The 25,006-nt window shown below is 38.7% G+C and overlaps 1 protein-coding gene across 1 annotated transcript; it reads right to left on the minus strand.

The window, feature by feature from the left end:
- On the minus strand, nucleotides 1–25,006 carry LOC148852494 (uncharacterized). Its single transcript, XM_088944951.1, has 7 exons — nucleotides 24,427–25,006; nucleotides 23,163–23,951; nucleotides 5,602–5,957; nucleotides 4,586–4,797; nucleotides 897–1,153; nucleotides 612–790; nucleotides 1–503 (listed from the first exon to the last, which is right to left on the minus strand). Exons 1-7 carry the CDS (start codon nucleotides 24,674–24,676, stop codon nucleotides 420–422), a joined length of 2,127 nt encoding a protein of 708 aa, XP_088801077.1. The 5' UTR covers nucleotides 24,677–25,006; the 3' UTR covers nucleotides 1–419.

The following is a 25,006-nucleotide window of genomic DNA, read 5'->3' on the forward strand; positions in this document are numbered from 1 at the left end:
TGAAAGAAAAATAGAAAATTTTAAAAAATGGGTCAATAAACAACAATGTAGTCATGGAAGTAGCAGTCATAGTAGTAATAGTACAGATGTAATCAGGAACTCCATGCCACCAAAGATGCAATAAATTGAGAAAGAAAAGAATTGCATCTTGAGAGTAAATTCCAACTGTATATTTCTTTTTATACTCAGTGGAGATAACAAAACGAAATGAGAGAGCAACAATCTGAACTCAACAAGAACCTTTGGACTTCCTTGACATCCAGGCTGCAGAATAAAACGACCATGAGGGCAAGCAGCAGTTCTGGAAAGCAGTTGGGAATTTTAAGCCTATCATCTCCAGTTTTTGGATGAACCAGGACCATGAGGAATATTAACCAAAACTGACAGTTCTCTGCAACAAGGCATAACACAACCCTAATTCACCTCATCACCCGCAAAGGAACATTCCGCTTCTCCTCTGGCCTATGATGGAATAGTTTGGTTATAGTTCGCCTCTCACAATCCTGCAATAGAAGGAGCCCAAATGAGGAAAAGAAACGGCAAATTTATGGTCAGAAAATATTTTCTCTAATGTTAGGATAGATCAAGTATGTTAAGACATTATGGTACACCTTGAACATATTGAGACGAAATGGCTTTCCAGGGTTCATTCTTCTCAACTTCAGATATGTATATGCAAAACTTAGCTGATCACGAGGAGTAAACCGATCAACCTCATTAAACCAAAGACAGGAAAACAAATTTGACATTGGTGTGTGAGCCCTCACAATGAAAGACCCTTCAGGAACATCTGTTTAAAGCAGGAGGAACAGTCATTTAAAAAGGTGAGACAGATTTTCCTAAGCTATAAGTTCACTTGAAAAAGTATATAATAAAGTATAACTTTGATTGCATACAGCTAGAAAGGAGTTTGTTGGGATCTGAGGCATTGAATCTTTTGAGACCATCAGCCTGATAAAAAGCAAATTGCTGATCTATAATTGTATGGTTGAATTTGTTCAATTTCTTGTTCTGTGCCACTTCCTCCCAGACACAATGGCGATCATAATGATTTGAAATTGCATACTCATAACCTTTCCGCCACAAGAAATACTCTAAGATGAGGAGAGGATCACTTTGGAGGCGTAGCTTGCTATCCAACCAGATTGAATACCTGAGAAGATTTAATACGTAAAAATATGAGATCAGATACCAGAGGTGGTTCACATAATTTGACAATAAATATGGCAGACCACCAACAGCACCTGTTAAAAGTGATCGGTCACATGTTGAAGGGAAGAGCTAAGGACAGACCGAAAAAAAAAAGACACAGGTGGAAGTAGTAAGAAATAACTTAACAATGGAAATGGCACTGAACAGAACAGAATGATCAAACAGGATTCATTTAGCTGGCCTCATATAGTGTTTTTTCTCTTTTTTTTTCTGTTCTGATAACTGTGGACCCTATATAGTTGAGACAAGGCTTAGATTATGATGATGACAACAATGACAGAGGAGACTCAAATGAAATATTCTCTTACCCATGAGGAAATTATATTCAATTTGAAGTAAATTTAACAAAATAAATTCTGAGATAAACATGTAATACTCGAGGAAGAAATAGAGGAGATTTCTATGGGTTTCATAAAATTAACAGAAGGATACAAACTTAAAATACCTCCAAGAGATCATCGTTTCGCTAGGATAATTCAGAGGCTTCCCAACCTCATAAGGTCACACAAACTTCAGATAACTTGGCCAAAGAAAAAGACAGAATCAGTGCCACTCCCCCCACTGGTGCTCATTATGCAAAGCTAATGGTGAGAATTGCTATCACTTATTAATGTCTTGACCTTTTCTTCTTCTATTTGGGATTGGTTCTTGTCTTTGTTTGGGTGTAGGTGGAACCCTCCATCTAACGTTCAAAGCTTATTTGCACCTACTTTCCTAACCTGGCCAAAGAAGAAGGGAAGATTGCTTTAGAGGTGGACAAGGGAAGCAGTGTGTTGGAAAATTTGGAAAGAGCGGAATCAACGATATTTCTTGGAAAAGATCGAAGTAGAGAAACCATTATTGAAGCTGTTACAATCAAGGTGATCCATTGGGTGAAGTCCTCAGAGCTCTTCAAGGATATTCCAGGGGATGTATTGATGAGGAATTGGGGTGAGGTTGCTAGATCTTCTCCCTTTAGGGGGGTGGTTAGGCCAGTTTGGTCCCCACCACCCAGAGATGTTGTTAAGCTCGATTTTGATGGTAGTAGTGAAGGCAACCTGGCCCATCAGGCATTGGAGGAGTGTTCAGGAATGAATGAGGTTGGTAATGTTATTGCTCTCTACTCAGGCCCTATTGGAGTAGGAGACTCTTTGGGGGACGGAAATTATGGCGGTTATGAAAGGGATTAAAAAGGCCAAGGATCTGAACATCATGAAGCTGATAATTGAGGGAGATCCAAAGCTTGTTATAAGTTGGCTCCATAAAGAAGAGGAGGCTGGATGGTGGTTATACATATAAGAGAAGAGGAAAATTGTTAATTGGCTACAAGAGATTGAGGCGACTTGTTTGCTGATATGCTTGCCAAACAGGAGGTGGGAGGGAACTGTTTATTTTGGGCTATGATGCAACTCATTTGAGGAGGAGCTAAGAGATTTTATCCCTTCCTCTTGTACCCTATTCTTGTACTTAATATTTGTCTTAATAATATTTTGCCTTTGTTATTGATCAAAATATAAACAAACTCCCCAGCTGATAGCTTAAGCAGAAGAGGACCTGGATGGACTTTTTATATTAGGACACAAACCTATGAGGTTAGCTGTTTGATTTGTTTACTTTTGCTCATTAGATTGGCAGGCATGATGGCTGTTTTGACTCCATAAAGGAGCAGGAACGGCACTTTATATTTAATTACATTCTGAATACAACTCATCATCAAAATTTACAGGAAAAGTGAAATGTGGAGAGCTTACTATGTCTACTCCATTGAGGGTGAATTTCCCAGTGAAAGAGATTTGGAGTAAGCCTACTCCACCTAAGGTTCAAGCTCTGTGCTGGGAAGTATTCCTTGGAAAGATAAGTACCTGCAACATGTTGCAGAAAAGAAGGCCCAATAAATGTCTTTCTCCTCGTAGTGCTTCTTATGCAAAACAAGCAGTGAGACCATTCCTCATTTTCTCTCTTTTGTTACAAGTGGATCCCCCCCCCCCAAAGCTTCTTAAGGCCACCAAAAAAGAGAGGAGGAATTATGTGGGAAACATTAACGGCAGCAGTGGAGTAGACTATATAGGAAGACAAAAAAGGGAGAATTTTCAACGAGCAGTTATAAGGAGGCGATAGTAAACATCATAAAAATAGAAGTTGCATATTGGGTAAAGACAATACAAACCTTTCAAGTCTGTTAGGTGATGACATAATAAGAACAAGGGTAGAGGTGGCACAATTGTCTAAAGAAAAAGATAGGGTAATCATGGAGTGGAAACCCCAAAAGTAAACTTGTTAAAACTGAATTTTGATGGGAGTACCATGGGCCACCCGGGGATAGCAAGAATAAGGGATGTGTTCAAAGACTCTGTAAGTAGGGTGGTGGTGATGTATTCAGGACCCTTGGAGCTGGAGATTTGATAAAAGCAGAATTGATGGCTTTGTTGCAAGGCTTATGGTTTGCAAAGCAACCTAGCTTTCAACACTTGGAAGTAGAAGGGAACTTTAAAGTGAACATCTCTTGGACAAAGTGCAGCTATCAAGTGCCTTGGACCTTAAACATAGACTTAGGGAAATTGAAAGCCTTTCTAAGTTATTCAATGCCACTTTTAAGTGGGCAAGAAGGACAGCAAATGGGATGGCAAATTCTTTAGAAAAATAGGGAGTTGATAGAAGCTGTTTTGGACAACAATGTGAAGCTTTTGGAGTCCTTTGTGATTTTGTAATTTTGGGTTGTTGGACCTTCCAACCTATTGAATATTGTACTAATTTTCATGATAAAATTAATAAATTTCTCCTCGTTGACTAAAAAAAGTAAAATGTGGAGAGCCTGAGAGAGAGAAGCTAAGAAATGTTAAAACTTTATCTATTTATTTATTTTTAGAAAGAGGGAAATAAAACGGTATCTTTTATGCTTGCTTGTGCAATGGAAATCCTCTTCAGATAGTAGCTGTGCCAAAATACATATGAGAATATTAAGACGTCCAAAAAGCAGCACATTTCTAAGACTTCTTTAGTGACCTAGAGTTTTTTTTTTCTATTAATAAGACCTTTGGGATGTTTGATCTCAGGAAATATGGTCAGTTTGAAACAAAGAATCAGATTCAGAGTCTAAACAAGGAAAGGAGGGTTGATAAGGACAAAAGGACAAATAAATATAAAGGGGAACCTCCAAAATAATGAATATTCCATCGAGAAAAATATAATTAATAACAAAGGGAGATGCATTACAGCCTTTTCCATTCAGATGGTGCCATCATTATCATCTAAGCCTTGTCCCTCCCAACTATAATCCTGTTTCACCATTATGTTCTGTTTACTGCCAGCTACTCGGATGATGTATACAACAATATTACCATTTTTTATGAACTACAACAATATTACCATCATCCATTTGTTTTCTTTTTCTTACCTTGCAGAAGGAAATAGCCTGTGTGTTAGAAACTTTGGTATTTTCCCCACTCTCCGCATATCAGTAAAAGGTAAATTCTTCACCACTACAATTTTCCACAGACCGATAAACCCCATTCTGTCTGGCCTTTGGCCTTCTGAAGAAACTGTTTCCAAAGTATTTTCATCCATGAACATAACAAAGCAGACATTTTTCCTGGATAACCGAGTGACCTGCAAAGGAACTGAGAAATGAGCCGACAATTATCATATTTAATCACATTTATATAGCAAAAACACAGTTGAAATCATGTATTTTTTTTATTAGTACAGTAGCAACCATGTTTACAGCTGCCTTGCGCTAAGATTCCAACTTTCCAAGATACTAACATGAGCACAGATATAGAAAATGAGGATACGATTCTCCCACTTCATGAATTCAGGCTACATATACATACATTTATTGATAGCTGATACCCTGCATTGAAATTTAGGTGGCTGGTTCAAGAGATGGAAGTTAAGATCAGCTGGGTGAAAAGATCAGCTAACTCTTTTGCGGATGGGTTAGCTAAGCAAGGAGTCGAGAGGGAGTCCATGTTTTAGGCACAAGTGTAATTTTTTCCTTTTTGTTCTTGGGAGTTTTAAGCTCCAATTGGAAGATAAGAAAGTTTATCTTCCTCACTCTAATTACTTTTGCAATTAGTAATGAAATGTTGTTATTGATCAAAAAAAAAAAGATAGCTGATACCCTACATTTCTATCAAATTTTGTTATGTATCATTATTCACTACTTATATCTTGCCAAAGTTAATATCGGCCACAATGATGATGCTTGGAAGTAGTAACTAGTAACCCTGTTAAAAATCTAAAAGAACTGTCATCCAGGATTTTTGCACTCACCAGGTAATAATTCCAAAGAGGAACAATAAGCAGAAATATCATATCAAATATAAAAGAATATAATATCTATTTTGCTTCTGCACAAGCACAATGTTATTTTAAGACATGGAAAATAGGTTAAAATACCAGCACCCGTACCGTTTTACTCATAGGTGTCTTCAAATTATCTGAGTTTCCAAAGATACAAGACGATACAGCTATGTGGCAACTACTCATATATCTTGCATCATCTTCTGCAATGTCAAAACCTGTACTTGGAGATCCTGTAGGACCTTTGATAAAACCACAGTTTATTTTTTGATCATGTGCATAAAATGATTCTTCCCTTTCTTGAAGACTCTGATGTCCAGCAAATCGTGGCTCCCAATGTTCTTGTCCACTAGGCCTCTCTTCCATTTCTGTATACTGCAAAGAAAACCTTGCAAATTTTCGACTTTCTAAAGGCTCTACAAGCTGTGCAGTAGAGTTTAAGAATTTCATCTCACAAGAGGAACCTGAAGAAATTTAAATATCAAAATGATTTCATTAAAGCTAATAATAGAAATCAACAAGACTATCAATACAAACATGCATTCCTACATATGTACAGAAATACATATATATTTCATGAATATGAAACTAGCATATTAATTAAACACTGAGAGTCCAAATTAAGATGTGAAATCTTTTTTTTTTTTTGATAAATAAGTGAAATCTACTCAAATTAGCAATTCTTCCAGTTTATAAAATGTTGAGCTCAAATGACACAGTTGCATCTATTTAGATGATAGCACGTAATATTGGACAAAATATATTTTTTGATAGGCAAACATTTCACTTTGAATGTTAATTCTTAAACCCGAGACTGCTACAAACCAAATTAGAATCATGTGAATAGTCTCCATTTGATCTTGAGAAGCTTTTGCAAAGAAGAGTATGTCATCTGCATATTGAAGTAAAGGTACCCCCACTTCCTCTCCCACCTTAAATCCCTCTAAAAACCTCCTTCCATTGCTCTATTAACCATAGCACTCAAAGCTTCAGTTATGCAGATGAAGAGTAAGGGGGATAGAGGGTCTCCTTGTTTGGTTCCCCTTGAGCTAAAGATTCTACCAGTTGGACTACCATTCACTAAAACAGAGAAACTTGTAGTTGTAATACACACCTTTATCCAGTTTCTCCACTTCCTTCCAAAATTGAGCCTCTTATGCAATGTAATCCAGTGGCCATAGGCTTTCTCCAAATCAACCTTTAAGATCACTCCTTCCTCCCTGTTACTCCTTGAGTCCATTAACTTAGTTGCCACCAAGACTCCATCCAAAATTTGTCTCCCGTCCATGAAAGCACTTTGACTTTCCAAAATGATCTAGCCTAAAACCCTTTTCATTCTTTTTGCAAGTACCTTTGCAATCAACTTGTACACACGCCCAACCAGACTTATGTGTCCAAAGTCCTTACTGTTGCTGCCCCTTTTTTCTTTGGGATAAGGGATAGAATGGTGGAGTTTAAGATTCGTTTCAAGGCCCCCTTTCACGAAATTTCTCAGAAACCTTCATTAAGTCAGTCTTGATGAAGGTCCAACACCTCTTGTAGAACTCCAAAGTGAAGCCATTCAGACCTGAAGCCTTGCCTCCTAGTTCATTAATTGCTTCAAGAACTTCTTCTTCTAGGAAAGGCTGCTCCAAACTAATTGCTTCTTCATCTGACAGACTCTCGAAGTTTAAGCCATCCAGTCTTGGTCTTCAAGCCTAGATCTCCTTGTATAAATTTTCATAAAAACTAACTATGGTATCCCACACCCTCCTGTCTCCCTCAACCCTTTCCCGCTCTTCTTTCAATCTATTAATCAAATTTTGTCTTCGCCTTCCATTTGCCATTCTGTGAAAGAAGTGTTTCTGTCCCCTTGTTTCATCCACAAACATCTTATTCTTTGCCTCCATTTTACTTCTTCCTGAAAGCATAGCCTGTCATACTCCACTTTTTTTATCAATAACAAAGAACTTTCATTAAATAAGAATAGAAAATATTTAAATACAAAGGTGGGGAGAGGTAAACTTTCTCAACTCTCCCCCAAAAAGAAAATTACAATGTAGCACAAAACAAATGACTTCTTCCCACCCCCTATTTGGCCAGTGCGTCTGCAAATGAATTGGCACATCTTTTAACCCACTGCTTACGCACTTCCATTCCCTCAATTAACCACTTGAGTTGTCTCTGTTCATTAATGTATGTCCACATCCCATCGTTTTACTTATCCATCCAGCCAATTACCACTTGTGAATCTCTTAGTGTTTTAAAAGCACAAGGTGCAAAAAAGGCGCAGGGGTCAATTTGCACCTAAGGAGCAAGGTGTGTGCCTTTTTAAGCAAGGCGCAAAAAATAAAATAAAAGGCGAAAAATAAAAAAAATGTCATAATCAAAAACTGACAAAAATTTCAAAAAAGTATTAAGCATAATATTAATAAAAATATAAACTTAAATTTTAAATAAATGTTTTAAAAAACCTATTATCTAAAATTAAAATACATTAATATAACATGTAAAGCATATTAAAATGAGAATTTAAAAATAAAATCAAAATATAAACATTTTCAAGCATATAAAACCCAAAATCTCTTTTTTTCTCAATTACATTACTTCAAGTAGCGAATGTGATGTAAAACATATTACATTCCTAATTCTACGAGCTGCCTTTGTGCCACACCCCTCGAGGCAAGCCTAAACAAGTCCACATTAGGTCTTAAATTCTTAGTTCTCACACAAAAAATAATTATAAGACCTGGGCGAGGTGTCTACCCTAAAATGCGCCTCGCCTGTGCGCCTAGGCGCACCTTTTAAATAACTAGAATCTCCTTCTGTGATCAACCTGTTTATATTTAGTTCCTTAGCCCTTTTCACCCTCTCTAACAAAACTAGAATTTTTGCTCTCAATGAATCCCCAAATTCAATTGGTCCTGAATAAAGAGCAATTATTGAACCTACCTCCGATCTGAAAATGCTACCAACCCTTGATGGCCCTGGGTTTCCTTCTCTACTCCCATCAAAGTTGAGCTTGATAAAGCCTTCCACCGAGAGATGCCATAAAGGATGAGTGACGATTTTGCTTGGAGCTAAGGCTGCTATTTCCTGCCAATTGTTCACAATGGCTTCTAGGGAAATGTCATCAAATATGTTTACTATCTTTACCCATTGAGCCACCCTTAATGTTACCACCTCTATGATTGTCTCTCTGCTTCTTTCTTTTTCAGCAAATATTCTTTGGTTCCTTTCCTCCCAAATTGTCCAATAGACCGCTGCCCTAGTGCACCTCCATATTATTCCTCCCCTCTTTTTGATCCAGTTACCAACAGAGTAGACAAAGAGGCTTTGAATGCTTAAAGGGGGAGTCCACCTATAACCAAATAAAGAAAGAAACCACTCCCAAATGGAAGAAACAAAGGGGCAAGAGATTAGTAAATGAAAGCAAGACTCACCATTAGCTTTATAAAGGGTACCCCAGTTTGGGGACAAGCACCAAAAAGGCTTCTTTCTTTGAATTTGATCACAAGTATTAATTGGAGTTGGAGACTCTTTGAGAGCAGAGATTCAGGCCCTCCTGGAGGGGGTAAAAAGGGCTAAGGAGTTGAATCTAAATAAGCTGATTATTGAAGGCGATTCGCAAGTAGTAATTGGCTGGATAGAGAAGGCAAACAACGGGTTATGGGCATACATTAATGAATAAAGGCATTTCAAGTGGCTAACCCAAGGAATGGATGTGCTTGTTCAGTGGGTTAAAAGATGTGCTAATTCATTTGCAGATGCTTTGGCCAAACAGGGGGTGGGAAGAAGCCATTTGTTTTGGGCTACTATGTAATCTTATTGTTGGGGGGTGGTAAGAGGGTTTACCTCCCCCCACCTTTGTATTTTAATCTTCTCATAATCTAATGAAAGTTTCCTGTTACCAATAAAAAAATGTATTAATTCTTTCCAGAGCTATTTCCCAACAAACTATTTCAACCCTAGAAGGGACCAGTCTCCCCCACACTTATTTAGTAGGGAAGGGAAAGGCAAGGAGTAGGTTGAGTTAGATCGTTGAAAAAAAAAAGGCGAAAGTGAAAGATCCAGAAGAGGAAAGGGTCCAAATTCAAGAATCCACCCTAGAAGGGTCCAAGAAAACCTTTTGAAGTATCTAAACCAAGGACGACACCACATCCAACTCAGATTCTCTAAGACCTCGTCTAAACCCGAAGTCCCAATTTAGCTCAGACCCTAATCCAAAGGAAGAAACAAAGGTTGTGGCAAGTTTATTCTTGTACCTAGAAAGGGAGAATAAGGGAATTGCTCTTTAAGTGGTGTTTCCCCCACCCACACATGTTCCCAAAACGTTACCAAATTTCCAGAACACAAAATATACCCCAACAAAGGGTAGAAAACAAGGAAGGACAGCGTGAATAGCTTTCCAAGGTGCTGCAAAGGTTGCTCAGGCTGAAATTCCCACGTCCCAACCATCAGCTACCAAACCTTGTATGCTCTTAATCATCTTTGTCCACAATTTATCCTAATCAAATGGAAATCTCCACAACCATTTTCCCAACAAAGTTGTATTCCTCTTCTAAATATTCCGAATTCCTAGACCCCCTAACTCCATACTTCTACTTACCACTTCCCATCTAACCCTATGGTCCCTCTTTTCCTCTCCAAAATCCCACAAAAAATCCCTCATTAACTTCTCTATCCTTCTACAAATCCTCATAGGCATCCTAAAAACCGATAGGAAATAGACGAGCAGATTGGCCAAAGTTGATTTGATCAAGGTTATCCTTCCACCAAGAGAGAAAATATTCCCTTTCTAGGAAGCTAGCCTTTTTGAGAACCTATCCACCACTAAGTTCCAAAATTCACACTCCTAGGGTTGCCCCCCAACTGTAGTCCCAAATAATTCAATGGCCACTAGCATACCTCACAACCCAAATTTATTCCACATTCCAATACATCTCTATCATCCATGTTAATGCCTACTACACAACTCTTACTAAAGTTAATTTTCAAATTCGACATTTTCTCAAAAACATGGACCACCTCCTTCAAATTCCTCACCCAATTTAAATCACCTCCCTATAAAATGGTATCACCAGCAAACTTCAAGTGCGTAATAGGCACTCTTTCTCTTCCCACTCTCTAGCATCTCACCAAACCCCTTGAATCCACTCTCTGGATAAGGATACCTAGTACCTCAGCTACTAGGGTGAACAGGAAAGGAGAGAGGGGGTCCCCTTGCACCATCGATCCTCTAATGGCTAGGAAGTGATCTGCTACTATACCTTTAGTCCACTTGCACCATCAATCTTCAAAGCCAAAGTTCCTCATCACTTCCAACAAGAAATCCCAATCCACCAAATCATATGCTTTTTCTAAATCAGCTTACAAATCAAACCTTTCTTTCAAGATCTTTTCAGCTCCTCCATACTCGTTAGCAATCAGAATTTGGTCGATGATCTGCCTGTCCATGACAAAGGCACCTTGATTCAAGGAAATAATAGAGAAAGCACTAACTTAATTCTTCTTGACAGCACCTTAGCAATGATTTTGTAAAGGCTATGGACCAGATCGATGGACCTAATGTCCTTTGCTTGGATTGTCCCTGCTTTCTTTGGAATCAAAGCAATGAAGGTAGAATTTAGTCCTGGATTTATTACCCCCCCCCCTAGAAAATTCAACAAACACCTCTTGCAAATCCTCCTTTAAAATGTCCCAACAGTCTTGGTAAAAAACATAGTAAATCCATCTTGACCTGGTGCTTTAGATCTATCCATCGAAAAACCTGCTTCCTTTATTTCCTCCAAATCAAACCTTATTTCTCGATGGATAGATCTAAAGCTCTAGGGCCGGATGGATTTTCAATGGCTTTCTATCAGGATTGTTGGGAAATCTTGAAAGATGAATTAATGGATGTATTTGAGGAGTTCTATCAAGAAGGGAAGTTATCACCTAGAGCAAATGCAACTTTTATTGCTTTAGTGCCAAAAAATGAGGCCAAAATCCCTAAGGATTACAAACCGATAAGTCTTGTGAGTAGCTTGCATAAAATCATTGCTAAAGTCTTGGTTGGTAGGTTGAAAACTGTATAGACCTATGTTATCTCTCTGAACCAATGAGCTTTTGTAGAAGAGAGACAAATTGTGGATCAAATCTTAGTGGCAAATGAATGTATGGCAGCTAAGAAAAAACAAAGTGGCAAAGGTTTGATTTGTAAATTGGACCTAGAAAAAGCTTATGATATGGTGGATTGGTCCTTCCTATTGAATCTAATGGAAAATATGGGGTTAGGTGAAAGATGGAGGATGTTGATTAAGGAATGTATTAGCTGAGGATGTGGATTAAGGATGTGGATGAATGGGGTAGCAAAGGATTTCTTCCAGGTTAAAAGAGGACTAAGACAAGATGATCCCTTATCCCCATTCTTATTCACTTTTGTGGTTGAGGTTTTGAGTAGACAAATCACCAAGGCTGACCAAGAAAACCAGTTTAAAGGTTGGAGGATGGATAGAACAGAAGTGGTGGTGTCTCATTTGCAATTTGCTGATGACATAATCATTTTCTATGAAAGCTATGATGAATCCAGTTGAAGGAATCTGTAAAGATTGGTGGATGAATTTCAACAGGCCTCCAAACTGAAAGTCAATTGGGGAAAAAGCTATGTAGTTGGAATCAACATTGAAGGGGGGCAAATCTACTAGGCTGTGAAGTGAAAATTTGGCCTCTAGATTACTTAGACATGCCCTTGGGTGGGAATCCAAAAGCTGAAAGCTTCTAGAAACCGGTGCTAGAAATGTTCACAAAGAAGTTGGCAATGTGGAAGAGAAATTATATATCCTTGGGGGTAAGAATCACATTGATAAAATCAACCGTAGAAAACCTACCCACTTATTTCCTCTCCACCTTTAAGATTCCAGTGAAAATAGCTAGGAAATTGGAGAAAATTATGAGCATAGTTTTCAAGGCGTCTAGACGATTCTGGGCGACACTGGGGCGCCTCGCCTAGGCGATAAAAATTTTATAACATGAAAAACTGACTTTTGGCTAGTTTCCTAGTTTTATAAACCATTCAGCATGTATGTTAATTGAAAAATAGCAATTCTCTTTATTATGAACATTAAATTTCCTCTAAAATGTGGCAAATCATCACATTTAAAAGATAAAAAACTTTTACGTATATTAATTTCATTATTTTCAAAAATAATACTACTATAAAAAGTATTAATAGAGCAAATTCATATTAATTAGCAGCTAAAGAAGGTTATTAACTTTATATGATAAATATTCAAGATGGAAAGTAAAATAGAAAAAAAAAACAAAGATGGAGTTTTTGTTTTATTTAATTAGAGAGAGGATAGAAAAAAATAACTTTATTATTCTATTGTTTCTTTCCCCTTTCTTTTCTTTTCTTTCTTTCTTTCTTTTTCTCTTCTCAAAACCCTTTGATCTTTTAAATTTCAATAGTAAAACATTAAAACAAAATATAATTGATATATATAGCATATAATAAAATGTATTAACACATACATTAATAAGATACAGCGGTATAAATGATATTATAAAAAGCGCCTGCCTTGTCATTTTTGTCGCCTAGGCGGGTGCATAATCGCCTAGGCAGGTGCCTAGTTGCTAAAAGTCAAGGCGTTTGGGCGAGGCACCCTGCCAAGGGCGCCTAGGCGACGCCTTGACAACTATGATTATGAGGGACTTTTTGTGGGAACCAGGGGATGAAAAGAAAGATCATTTAATGAAGTGGGAGCAAGTTTGTTACCCTAAGAAGCAAGGTGGATTCATAGTTTTCAAGGCGCCAAGGTGAGGCTAGGGGACTAGGGGGCGCCAAATCGCCTAGGTGATGGATTTTTTATGTTAAAAACAAAGATCCTAGGGTAGTTCCCTAGGTACCATAACCATATTTCTTTAATAACTATTCATGATTTTCATAAGAAAAGTATAAATTTCATATTAAAGTATAGAAAATCAACATATTCATGAGAAGAAAAGGAAGAAGAAAAATAAAATTCAAAAAATATAGGGGCTGAACCCCTTATTTTTGTTATAGAAAAAGAAGAAAATAAAAAGTATTGGTAGTAGTAGTAGAAGTAGTAGAAGAAGAATATATGGAAGAGGAAAATGTGCTGATTAGATAAAATTTTTAGTTCTTTACTGGTTCATGTTTTTAAGTCTTTTGAGAGTTCAATACAGCATTTAGCAATGCTTGTGTTGATTAAACCCTAATAACTAAATAAAAGAAATTAGTATATAAACACACAAAATGATTATTTTAGTTTAAAATGTCTATTTTATAATTATAATCTCAAAAAATAATGAATAAAAAAGTATTTTATAGTAGGAAGTAGAAAATTGTTAGGCGATTAGGTGAGGTGAGCCTTAAAGGGCGCCTTGTTGCCTAGGCGTCACCTTGACAACTATGGGTGGATTAGGTATAGGGAACCTATTAAAGAAGAATAAAGCCCTTCTTGGGAAATGGCTGTGGAGATTCTCTTGTGAAGAAGATAGGTTGTGGCACAGGGTCATTAAAAGCATTCATGGTGAAGCAAATAACAGCTGGGATGCAAAACTAGCCCCCAATGCAACTCCAAATTCTCCCTGGAAGGCAATCTTTGAGGTATATCCAACCTTTCTTCAATTTATCAGGTTTGATGTTGGTTATGGCAATAAAGTTTTATTCTAGGAAGACCTTTAGGTTGGGGATGTGCCTCTTATGGTCAAATTCCCAGACCTCTACTCCTTATCAAACCATAAAAACAAACCTGTTGGTAGGTTTGGTGTGCTTTCAGATTTAGGGATCTCTTGGGATTTTGGTTTCAAAAGAGGGTTGAGGGAAAATGAATGCGAGTCTCTAGTGCTTTTGATTTCAACACTTGAGAGGGCCTACTTGGACCAATCTATAGCTAATAGTAGAGTTTGTTCCCCAACTTCTGATGGTTTATTTTCCTGTGCATCTTTCTTTGGTTTGCACTCACACTGATCCTATGGGGGTGAACTTCCCAGTGAGAGAAATCTGGTCTAAACTGATTCATCCAAAAGTACAAGCTTTCTGTTGCGAAGTGTTCCTAGGGAAGGTAAACACTTGTGATGTGCTACAGAAAAGGAGGCCAAACAATTGCCTCTCTCCTCATGTGTGTGTCCTTTGTTTGGGTTGTGGTGAAACCCTAACCCACTTACTTTTATCCTGCTCTTTTGCTTCTGGTATTTGGAATGTTGTTTGTTCTCTGTTTAGATGCAAATGGGTTCCCCCACAGGATGTGGTAAGTCCATTCAGCCCCTCTTTCCTATGTCAACAGAAGAAAAGAGGAAAGTTCTTATGGAAAGCAACAAGAGCAGCTAGAGTATGGACTATATGGGAGGAAAGGAACCTAAGAATTTTTTCTGGAAAAAGTAAAACAAAGGAGGAAGTTATTGAAGCCATAAAAATCAGAACTGCACATTGGGTGAAGACCATGGAGACACTCAAAAACTACTCCATGAATGAGATCCTAAGAAATTGTGCTGAAGTAGCACAAGCAGATGCACCCAAAGTACTTGTAAGTATGGAATGGAAGCCACCGGCACTGAACAAACTAAAACTGAACTTTGATGGGAGTTCTCTTGGCAACCCAAGAAGGGCAGGCATAGGGGGTGTGTTCAGAAATCATCTGGGTCTGGTGGTGGCACTCTACTCATGACCAATAGGTTTTGGTGACTCTATACAGGCTGAATCTCTAGTCCTACTTCAAAGTCTAAAGATGGCTGAGCAGAAGGAAAACAGACTTGGAAATAGAAGGAGACTCACAATTGGTCATTTCTTAGGCCAAAAACATCACATCTGTACCTTGGAAACTCAAATTTATCTTCAGAGAAATTGACATACTTGCAAGGAGGATCAACTCTCAGTTTGTTGGGTCAAACGGGATGCAAATGGGATGGCGGATAGCCTAGCAAAACAAGGGGCAAATAGATCTTCATTGTAGTGGGTAGAACTGTAGCTGATTGCTGGAGATTGCAGTTTAGATTAATGTCTCTCTGCAATCTTTATCTATTGTAACTAGATTTCTCTGTTATTAATGAAAATTTCTGGCTGATCAAAAAAAACCTTATTTCTAACCAGCTCTTTTGCTCTCCCAATACCCTTGGCCACTCAAGCCTTTCCACACAAAGCCTTCAAGTAAGGTTTTCAAGAGATCAACTTGAAATGGTTCACAAGGGCTCGACAATTTCATGTTGATCAATTGTCTTGCCTTCCACTTCTAATTTAGATATGAGATTTTTCCTCCTGTCATTAGCTAAAGCATAGAAGAATATTGTATTTCTGTCCCCCTCCTTTATCTAAGTTTGCCTAGATTTCTGTCTCCAACATATCTCTTCTTTTGAATAGAATATCCTCTAATTCCTTTCTTAGTCTCCCTCTCTCCTGCTTTCTTCTTTCTCCAAAGATTCCATCATTTTCTTTGATATCCAGAAGCTCAATATTATTGATTACCCCTTGCTTTTTCTTTTCTAGTCTCCTAAGATGTTGTACATTCCATACCTTCATTGTTTCTTTCAATTCCTTAAGCTTATGCTGGAATTTCATACCCTCCCATGATCACTAGGGCTACTGTCTGTCCACCATTCCTTTACCTTCTCTCTGAAACCTGGGTGCATACTTGTGAAGGCACCTAGGCTATGCCTAGGTGATGGGATCTGACAGCATAAAATTTAAAGATCCCTACTTCTAAGCTACTTCATTAGTCTTTTATACTAACCAACATACCTGTATACTAATAAAACCATTCAAATGAATAATTAACTATAAATTCCATATGAAAACATAAACATGCCATCATAAATACATCATTTACATAGTATATTAATTTCAATGTTTAATAACAAGAAATGCAGTGAGAAAAGGAGAAAAATAAGGGGGCTCTGTTTTGTTCCCAAAAGAAAATTCTTAAAAGAATAAGAAAAAAAAAAATGCATGAATAAGAAGACCACTTGGACTGTGTTTAAGGGGCAGAGACCCTATTTCAGGCCAATAAAAAGGTTGAATGCAGCTCAAAAAAGGAGAAAAATAAGGGGATTGAGCCCCTGCTTCGTAAATAAATAAATAAATAGTGCAAAAGTACAAGAAAAAATTTAGAACGTTGAGGCGCAACCCTGTTTCAGAAGAACTTACCTGGAGGTCCTGCACAACTTGGACTGAAAGAATGGAAACTCTTCTCAGTCGTCAGCCTTCCCTGTCTTTTCTTCTCAGTCGTCAGTTTTTCTGTCTTCTCTTCACAGTCATCAGTTTTTCTGTCTTCTCTTCTCAGTCTCGGTTGAAACAATGGAAACTTAGTCGTTGGTCTTCTCTGTCTCTTCTCTTCTCAGTCTCAGTTCAGAACTCAAACCCAAAAAAACTTGTAACATACGCATACTTTTAATAAAAGAATAATTATCTTAATAAAAAAAGAAACATACAACAGGGTGTATGTTAATAAGATAAAAGCAACCAATAAAATGATATAAATATACATAAGAATTAAAAAAATAAAACAAATATATATGGGTAATATGAAAACCATATTGGCGTTAGGCAAGGTGGCCTCCAAAAGTTGCCTAGTCGCCTAGGCAACAACTATGCCTGGGTGACAGAGCCACAAGTTCTCAAAATGAAAAGGGGCTGGACCACTTCCTCTTAACTCATCCTTGGACAAGGAGATAGACCAATGGTCAGACGTTATCCTAGGTAAAGCCCTCAATACCAACCCTTCCCAGTGAGCTTCTCAATCCACTGTAAATAAGAATTTATCAAGCTTAGAACAAATTGGGTTTGACTACAAATTCGACCAGATAAAATTACTACCCAAAAGGGGCAACTCCTTTAGCTCGCAAGTATTTATGAACTCATTAAACTTTCTCATACTAGTGGCTACTCTTTGCCTCACCTTATTAGATCCCTCGACAAATCTTATCACATTAAAGTCCCCAGTCCTTCCCACAAACCTCGTATATCTTCTAGCTCCTCCCTCATCCCATTCCTCTCTTTATATCCATTAGGTCCGTCAATGTTTGTTAACACCCATTCAAATCCATCATCCTCTTGTTGGAATTTGATTGTAAATTTCCCCACCAATTCCTCCACACCTTGCAATACATTCTTTTTACCATAGTACCACCAATCATCCTGAGGATCTTCATGATGGCAAGATTGCCCAACCTATACCCCTGGACCTCCATAGACTTCTAGCCCATCTATCATCAACTGTCGAAAGCTTGGTCTCTTGTAACAGAACAACAACTGGTTTCTCCTTCAGCATTTCTCCTTTTCTAATAAATTCTTCATTTATAAAAAATAAAAAAAGCATTTCTTTGATTAAGGCTCCCTTCCTCGCACTCCCTAAACCTCGAATATTCCAACTAATCAATTTCATCACTCAACTGCAATTTTATAACCCCTTCACCAAGCAACCGACTTATTTGCCCCCTCTTCTTCTGCCCTTCCTCTCACTAAACTCCCTATCTCCCTCCACATCAAGCTTTATCCTCTCTACCTCACTCGTCTTCCTTTCTCTCACCTTCTCTTCGGTTTTGTTAAGCCTTAAATATGTTTTCAAGTCATTAGAATCCTTCCTGGCTTCTCCACAAACTTCTTATTGTGACTTCTTCCTTTTTTTCACCCTCTTTTTTTTTGTCCCCCTATCCATATTGTCTTTTCTTGTGATTGAATTTGCCTCCTCATTGCTTTTCCCATTATTTGCGATTTGATTTTCCTCCAACTCCATCCTCTTCAGATCATCCAATGATTGTTCAATTAACTCCCAAATTCTTTATCCTATCTCTTCTACTAACGCCTAATCCCCCTTTCCTGTGTCATTCTCTTTTGCATCCATAGCTGGTGGCTTGTAATGAGGCCGGGAACCTAGATAACAGGTAGCAGACAGAGGACTCACATTAGTACCCAAAAACAAACTTATAGTCATACCTTGATGGAGAAAGGAGGGAGACTTTGTTTCCTTTCCTTTGTCAGTAAGAGTAGAGTCACAGTCCTTTCTGGGTTGGTCTTGCTAAGAACCAATTTTTGGGCAAGAAGTATCTTGTGATTTCCTTCCTAAACTCTGCGTCTTGTCCCTTCTTCGTATTTCCTCGTTACACCTCGGTGCTCCTTAACATCCTCCTTACAGCTCCCTTGCTTAGGATTTCTAACTGAGAGTGATTCTTCCCGCCAACCCTTTAGCAAATCTAACAAGCCATCCTCTTCAAACCACATATGTTCACACCTAAAGGACAGGTTTTTCACCACCACAATCCCTTTGCATTCCAACAAAACCAAAGAGTGATATATGAAAGAGGTCTGGGAAAGCTTACTGGGATAAATTTGAAAAGCTTTCCTCCCAATCTATTGATACTATGAATCTGTCCAGTTTCTCCAGAATAGGGAAATCTTGATTATTTGCCCAAGTGAACTGGGCACCTGTTAGAGGAAAGTCTACCAATTCCCATCTTCAAATAAACTGAGAAAAACCTCTCGTCCCCCTACAGCCTCTATTTCCTCCCCTTTTTTCACTAGCAAACCTCATTGCATTGAAATCCCCCCGCCACAATGACCCAAGGAAACTCCTTTTCCCAAATCCCATTCAATTCTTCCCGAAAATCCCCCCTTCTGTTACCTTCATTGGGACCATACACCCCCATAAAAACCCAGCTGAAGCTCCCCTCCATCGATTGGAAGAGAATGGAAATAGAGAAATATTACCCTTAACTACCTCTCAAGAAAAATAAAATCTTTAGATCCCAAATGGTCAATAAACCTCATGTTGTCCTCTTAGTTGCAATATCCTCCCAAAAGCAGTCCCTCTCCCCACAAACCTCTAACCACCCCAGAGCTTAGGTCCTCCATCTTTGTCTCTTGAACACAGAGGATTGTTGGGCTCCACTTCTCCAAAAAGCCCCTAGCCACCATCCTTCTCCGACCTGAATTGAGCCCTCTGATATCCCAGGAGAAGATTCTAAATTGGTCCATTTTCTTAGAGCAAAAAGAATTCCTTTTCTAAAAACTTGAACCTTTTCTTTTTTCTTTCTTTTTCTTTCCCTTTTTTTCTTTAAAAAGTGCCTCGAAAACTATTTTTAGTGCCCTTTTCTTCCTCCTTTGCCTAAGGGTGTCGAACTTCCCGCCTTGTCACTCAAGCCCCATATGAGCCTAAACAACTCTCTACTTGTTTTCCTTCCTTTCTTTACCTTTCTCTTCTAGCATCTGTCTTTCGATCTCAGAAAGTAACAAAATTGTTTCTGCTTCCAGCCTTGTCGTTCAACCCCCACAAGAGCCTAAACAACTCTCTACTTGTTCTTCTTCCTTTTTTACGTTTCTCTTCTAGTGTCTATCTTTCAATCTCAGAAATCAACAAAATTATTTTTGCTTCCATGCCTTTAAAAGAGACCCCAAGAAATTCCCCAAAGGCCAAAAGCTTCAACAATACCCAAGGAGAAACTTCACCATTCCAGTCTTATTGATCTTCCACCAATGCTCCATTTCCAAAACAAACGGTTTGTCTTTGTTCCATTGGAGGCCAACTATCCACTGGGAGCAAAGCAACCAGGCTTACCACTAAAAACGTCGTCTCCTACTACTACCTCTTCAAAGGAACAAGGGTTCAAACTTTCTCCTGGCTTCCCTTCTTACACACAAGGACCATAACTTGACTCACCTTTTTCGATCAGTGACTAACAAGGTGATCTTCTTTGACTTTGGAGGCTCTGGATTTCCTTGGGCACTAATAAGTTGGTTCCAGCCTCTGCTAAGACCGAAATGGGCTCACTAGCTACTACCAAAACATTAGGATCACCCTGAAGTTGAGTTCAGGTCGGATCAGAAAGGGGTTTTTCTGTTGGTTTGGCCAAAACCTGATCTGCTTCTCTTTGTCTAAACCAACTACAAGAGTTTACACATGTCCCTCTTCTACTGCCACCGCTTACATGCCTAGACCGATCCCCTGACCACGTGCTACTCCTATGTGTCCTGATAGAACTACAAGACCTATAATATCGAGGTTTTCTCATCCTACTTCTGCCTTCCCTCCTTTTGAAACCCCCCCATCATTTCTAACCTGGCTAAACACTTTTCCACCACAAAGTTAATCACCTTTTCTTGTTCCAAGTTTGAAATTTGAATCAAGTTGCTTTTCTGACAACAAATGTCAAAGCTATTCACGTTACCTTTAGACGACCAATGGTCCTTAGCACAATCTTTTCTGCCCTGCTTTGTAAGTAACTCTTGCTCCCTCCTCTCTCCCAGGTGCCACGTGGCAACCTAACCTCTGTTGCACCCCAAACAACCTTTGGTCTTCTCCAGATTCCAGAAACTGCAACAATACCGGTGCCAGAGTTGTGTCTTCCTCAACCAAGGAGAGGTTAACCATTACCACTTCTTTTCCTTTGGTTTCTCTCTTAACTTCGACTGAAATGCTTTCCCCTGCTAGAAATTTATGGATCCAACATTCCTCTGCCTCTATCACTTCCCCATAATCCAAAGTTGGAGCCACTACCTCAAGAAGGATTCCAGGCCAAATTGTAACCACAAAAACCTTTTCCCCATCAACCACACTTACCGCTGACGGTGGAAAGCCTTTCCAGGACGCTTTCACCCTAATACATTCCACCGTTTCTCTTGCCTCTACTGTGTTGTCTATATCCAAGTAGCCTCCGCATAAGTTTCCAATTTTCCTCACCAGCTCCTCACTCCACAGGTGGAGTGGAAGACCAAAGATTCTGAACCAATACAAGTCGGGAAAGCCAGTCTCCCTCTGCCAACAACCTTCTGATTCCTCCCATGGATACAGGTGAAGCAAAGCTCCTCCAACATTTCTAGCACCCGATCTAAGAACTCTTCTCACTTTCTCCAATGACAGAAGAATAAAGAGAAACTTGTTTTTGGCCATTCTCCTCACCCTTAACCCCTAAAGAAACATCCCAATATTTTACAGCCCAACATTGTAGGTCTTCAACTGAGAAGTTCATCTCCATTAATACCAACAATGCAAGCCTCCAGAAACTTCAATCATTACAGTTCTCCTTCTCCATCTGGAACAAGGTAGAAGCATTTTGAACCGACTTTTAGGTTTACTCTCCCTCCTTTGACCAAGACAAGAGTTGAGCCTTCTCAGCATATGAGAAAGGCCTTTCTTCTACCTAAAAGTTATTACAAAAGTTTTCCACTCTTCCACTGTGCCTATCTTCCCTTTTTTCCAGCCAAGCAATCGTCCCAAAGCTCTCTCCCCTATATATGAGTCTTTCCCTTCCCGGAGCTACCCTCCTTTCTAATCTAACCCCCTTGAAAGTCGTCGGAAGATTCCACAGTGAAGATATAGTCTGTCAACGACGGCTAACAAAGCTATCAGCCATCATCCAAACAAATACCAGGAACTGCCAGTGGCTATCAGTTCCAGTCAGCAACCATCATGAAGTCGTATTATTCACCAATCTAACTTTCTCTCCTCTGGATCACTTCTCTCCACCACCTGTTCCCAATCAACACTAGAGAGTTTGAAAACACAGAAAGGAGGTGAAATACAACAATTTGGTTTTCTTTTTTGCAAAAGATTGCAAGTATTGATCTTTTTTATTTTAAATGGCATGTTTCCCAATAAGAGCCCTAATTCTAGCAGGGACAAGAACCCATACCAAAGAGACTTAAAAGGAAAGGGAGGTGAAGGAGAAGAAGAGGAAGAGAGTGTTTTGAAGATCGAGGAACAAGAGAAATAACCCAAAGGGGAAATTGACCAAATACAAGACTCAAGACTAGATGGTCCAGCTGATAAAAAAAAGGACTGGATGGATCCAAAGAAACTCCTCCCGTGAGAGATAAATCCAAATACATTTCATCCGGTATTGTCTGTGCAGGAGAGAGATCTCATTTTTCTCTCTATCCAATTTCTCTCCCACTTTATTCTCTTTGTTGTAATTTAATATGAGCATCTCATGTGCAGAAACCTTTTCTATGTCAGAGTTGGAAGACCAATCCACTAGTTCATATCCCCACCCTTGAACCTCCACGGTAATGAAAATATATGGTGCTGCTTGATCAAAATGCTAAGTCCATCCAAATATGAAACACCACATCAAATTAAATAGAGTCCAATCCACTAGTCCGTATCCCCAACTAGCCAGATAAACTGCACACTCACGGTAAATGCTAAGTCCACCAAAATGTTGGAGTAGCTTACCACAAATATGAAACACCACATCAAATTAAATAGAGTTCCAAATGTGCTGCAGAGTCTAGACCAAGGTAAAGCAACAAGTTGTCTCTTTCAGACAGTTGGCTAATAGGTTGGCAATAATAAATAATAAATGCAAAGAACAAATGCAAGAAATTTGTATAATCAGCAAATACACAACTTAATACAGCATAATCTTAACAAGAAAAGATTGTTATTTATCCATCTCCCACATTAATAGTTTTTTTATAGATATCTCCCACGTTAATACTATTCATTCCATTATGTACGGACAGTATTATAACTTCACAAAAGTAATAATATTTTCTTAGTGATAGTTCAGTAACATCAGATAAAATTTATGGATGATTGAGGAATTGAACATCAATGCATTCCCACTCCCAAATCTATTGCTCTAGAAAAAAGCTAAAATTGTGTTTCTACATCCCAAATTGAAATTTCAAAAAGTTAGGACAAAAGGAGAGGTTGAACTAAACAAGTATTATCTGCATAGAATGGCAAAACAAATACCAGAAAATTTGTGACGCTTCAGCCTTCTCCTTGAATCTGCTTTTCTGTCAGAGCTAGATCTCTTTGCAAGTCGACCAGCATTAATGTTTACAAGCCTGGAGTCCCTTTCCTCAAATTCATTTGTGAAAGCTTCATCCAAAACCTTAGCCTCCCTGGTTTCAGAATCAAGGGTATCAGAAGGCAATCCACCATCATCATCCTGAGCTTTTTCTACAACAGAATGATCTTTATCATGTTCTGGATCATCATATTCTTCCATGCGAGAATCTTGAGAATCAATACCATCATTATATTCATCATCAGAATCAACATCTTCATCATGCAATCCTGAGTCAACACCATGAGGTGTGTCACCTCTTTTGCTATTGTCCTGTCCTGACTGTCCAACATTCTTCAGAGAAGCCTGGTATTCTGCTTCATAAAGTTTCAGTTCATCACGCCCAGCTTCATTATACAATCCTGCACTTGTACGATCCAAACTATGCTTCCCATTTGACTTCTTCCTGGTACTATTAACGGGCTTTTGCTTACTGCTACTCCTCTCTTTCGTAGCCGCGTTTTCATTGTCTAGAGGTCGATTACCATCACCACCACTGAGCTCTGATACATCCTCATTGTATTCTTCATCCCTTCTTCTGTCATCCCTATCCCAGTATCTTGAGTCCCTACCATGCGATACAGAACCATGACCAAACTTGAGGATTCTCGGAACCCTGGTCCGTGTTACATTTGTGAGAAAATCTAAGTCATTCTTCGCGTCATCATCCTGATTATCAGACCTGTTCAATTCTGCACAGCGCATTCCTTTCTAGTCATTTAACAGGTAATTGCAGTAGCCCGTCCGAATGCTCGATTAACAAAGAGAAACAAGAACGGGGAGGAATGAGGGCTGATGTTCAAAACTAGAAATATACATGTAATGAATTTATATTTACTGTGCAAATAGCAACTATGTTCATCAAATGAAAAGTAGAAAAGCAAGACAAAATCACTGAGAGTTTGCACTTCTTCCCCGCCAGAGTTGGATCTAAACAAAGAACAGCAATAAATGACTAAAACTTTCCCATTTTAAACAGATTCTTTCACAAGTTCTGTTTATTCTGTTTAGAAGAGGATTTAGCCATTTTACAGATCAAACAGAATTAGGGGCAAAAGGATAGCCATTTTTAAACAGAAATAAGTCCAATTTTAGAAAGTAAAAAAAAAAAAATCGAGCAGTTAAAAGGAAAGCACTAATGAATCAAAAGTCGAGAAATCAATCCACCTTTATCTCTGGAAACGTAATTATAAGCGAAGAAGGTGACTACGAGGACGAGAGACAGAATCACAATGACTGTGCCGATCGAGATCTTCCAACTCTTGTCAGAGCGACCGGATCTTCGTGCTCGACCTTGTTTGTGCGAGACCCGAATGCCAACCGAGACCTGGTCCGGATTCGAGCTTCCATTGCCGTGGTGGAAATCATGGCTTCGGACTGTGAATCTATCCGCGCCTGCTTGCCTGTACTGAGCCATTCCAACATTGTTTTCACTAATCTGAAACTTCGATCAAACCACAGAGGTTTATTGTTTTCTAATAAATGCTCTCCATTTCAGGATTCTAGGGTTTTCGATTCTCCAAGACTCCAACTGAGGAGATCAGAGTCAGACTCTCTCTCTCGCTCTCTTCCTTGGTCTCGCTTTCTCTTCGTTCTTACAATTTACTCTGTTAGTTGATTTTTTTATTTTTATTTTAATTCTATTTTCATCATCACAATTCACAAGAGCCGAGAAGGCATGAGAAAGAAGACAAGAAATTGAGCGTTGCAGCCGGCGATTAATACCTGAATGAAACGGCGATTATTT

This window comes from Nelumbo lutea, chromosome 5 (assembly GCF_056320005.1).
Source record: "Nelumbo lutea isolate HS-2025 chromosome 5, American lotus-T2T, whole genome shotgun sequence".
Classification (NCBI taxonomy): domain Eukaryota; kingdom Viridiplantae; phylum Streptophyta; class Magnoliopsida; order Proteales; family Nelumbonaceae; genus Nelumbo; species Nelumbo lutea.

Excerpts from the sequence above, each read along its gene's own strand:
- LOC148852494 (XM_088944951.1), bottom strand. The coding sequence starts at position 24,676 with ATGGCTCAGTACAGGCAAGCAGGCGCGGATAGATTCACAGTCCGAAGC. Across the intron at positions 5,958-23,162 it reads GAAGCGTCACAAATTTTCTG|GTTCCTCTTGTGAGATGAAA; the intron begins GTATTTGTTTTG and ends AAATTTCTTCAG. Across the intron at positions 504-611 it reads TTCGTCTCAATATGTTCAAG|GATTGTGAGAGGCGAACTAT; the intron begins GTGTACCATAAT and ends CTTCTATTGCAG.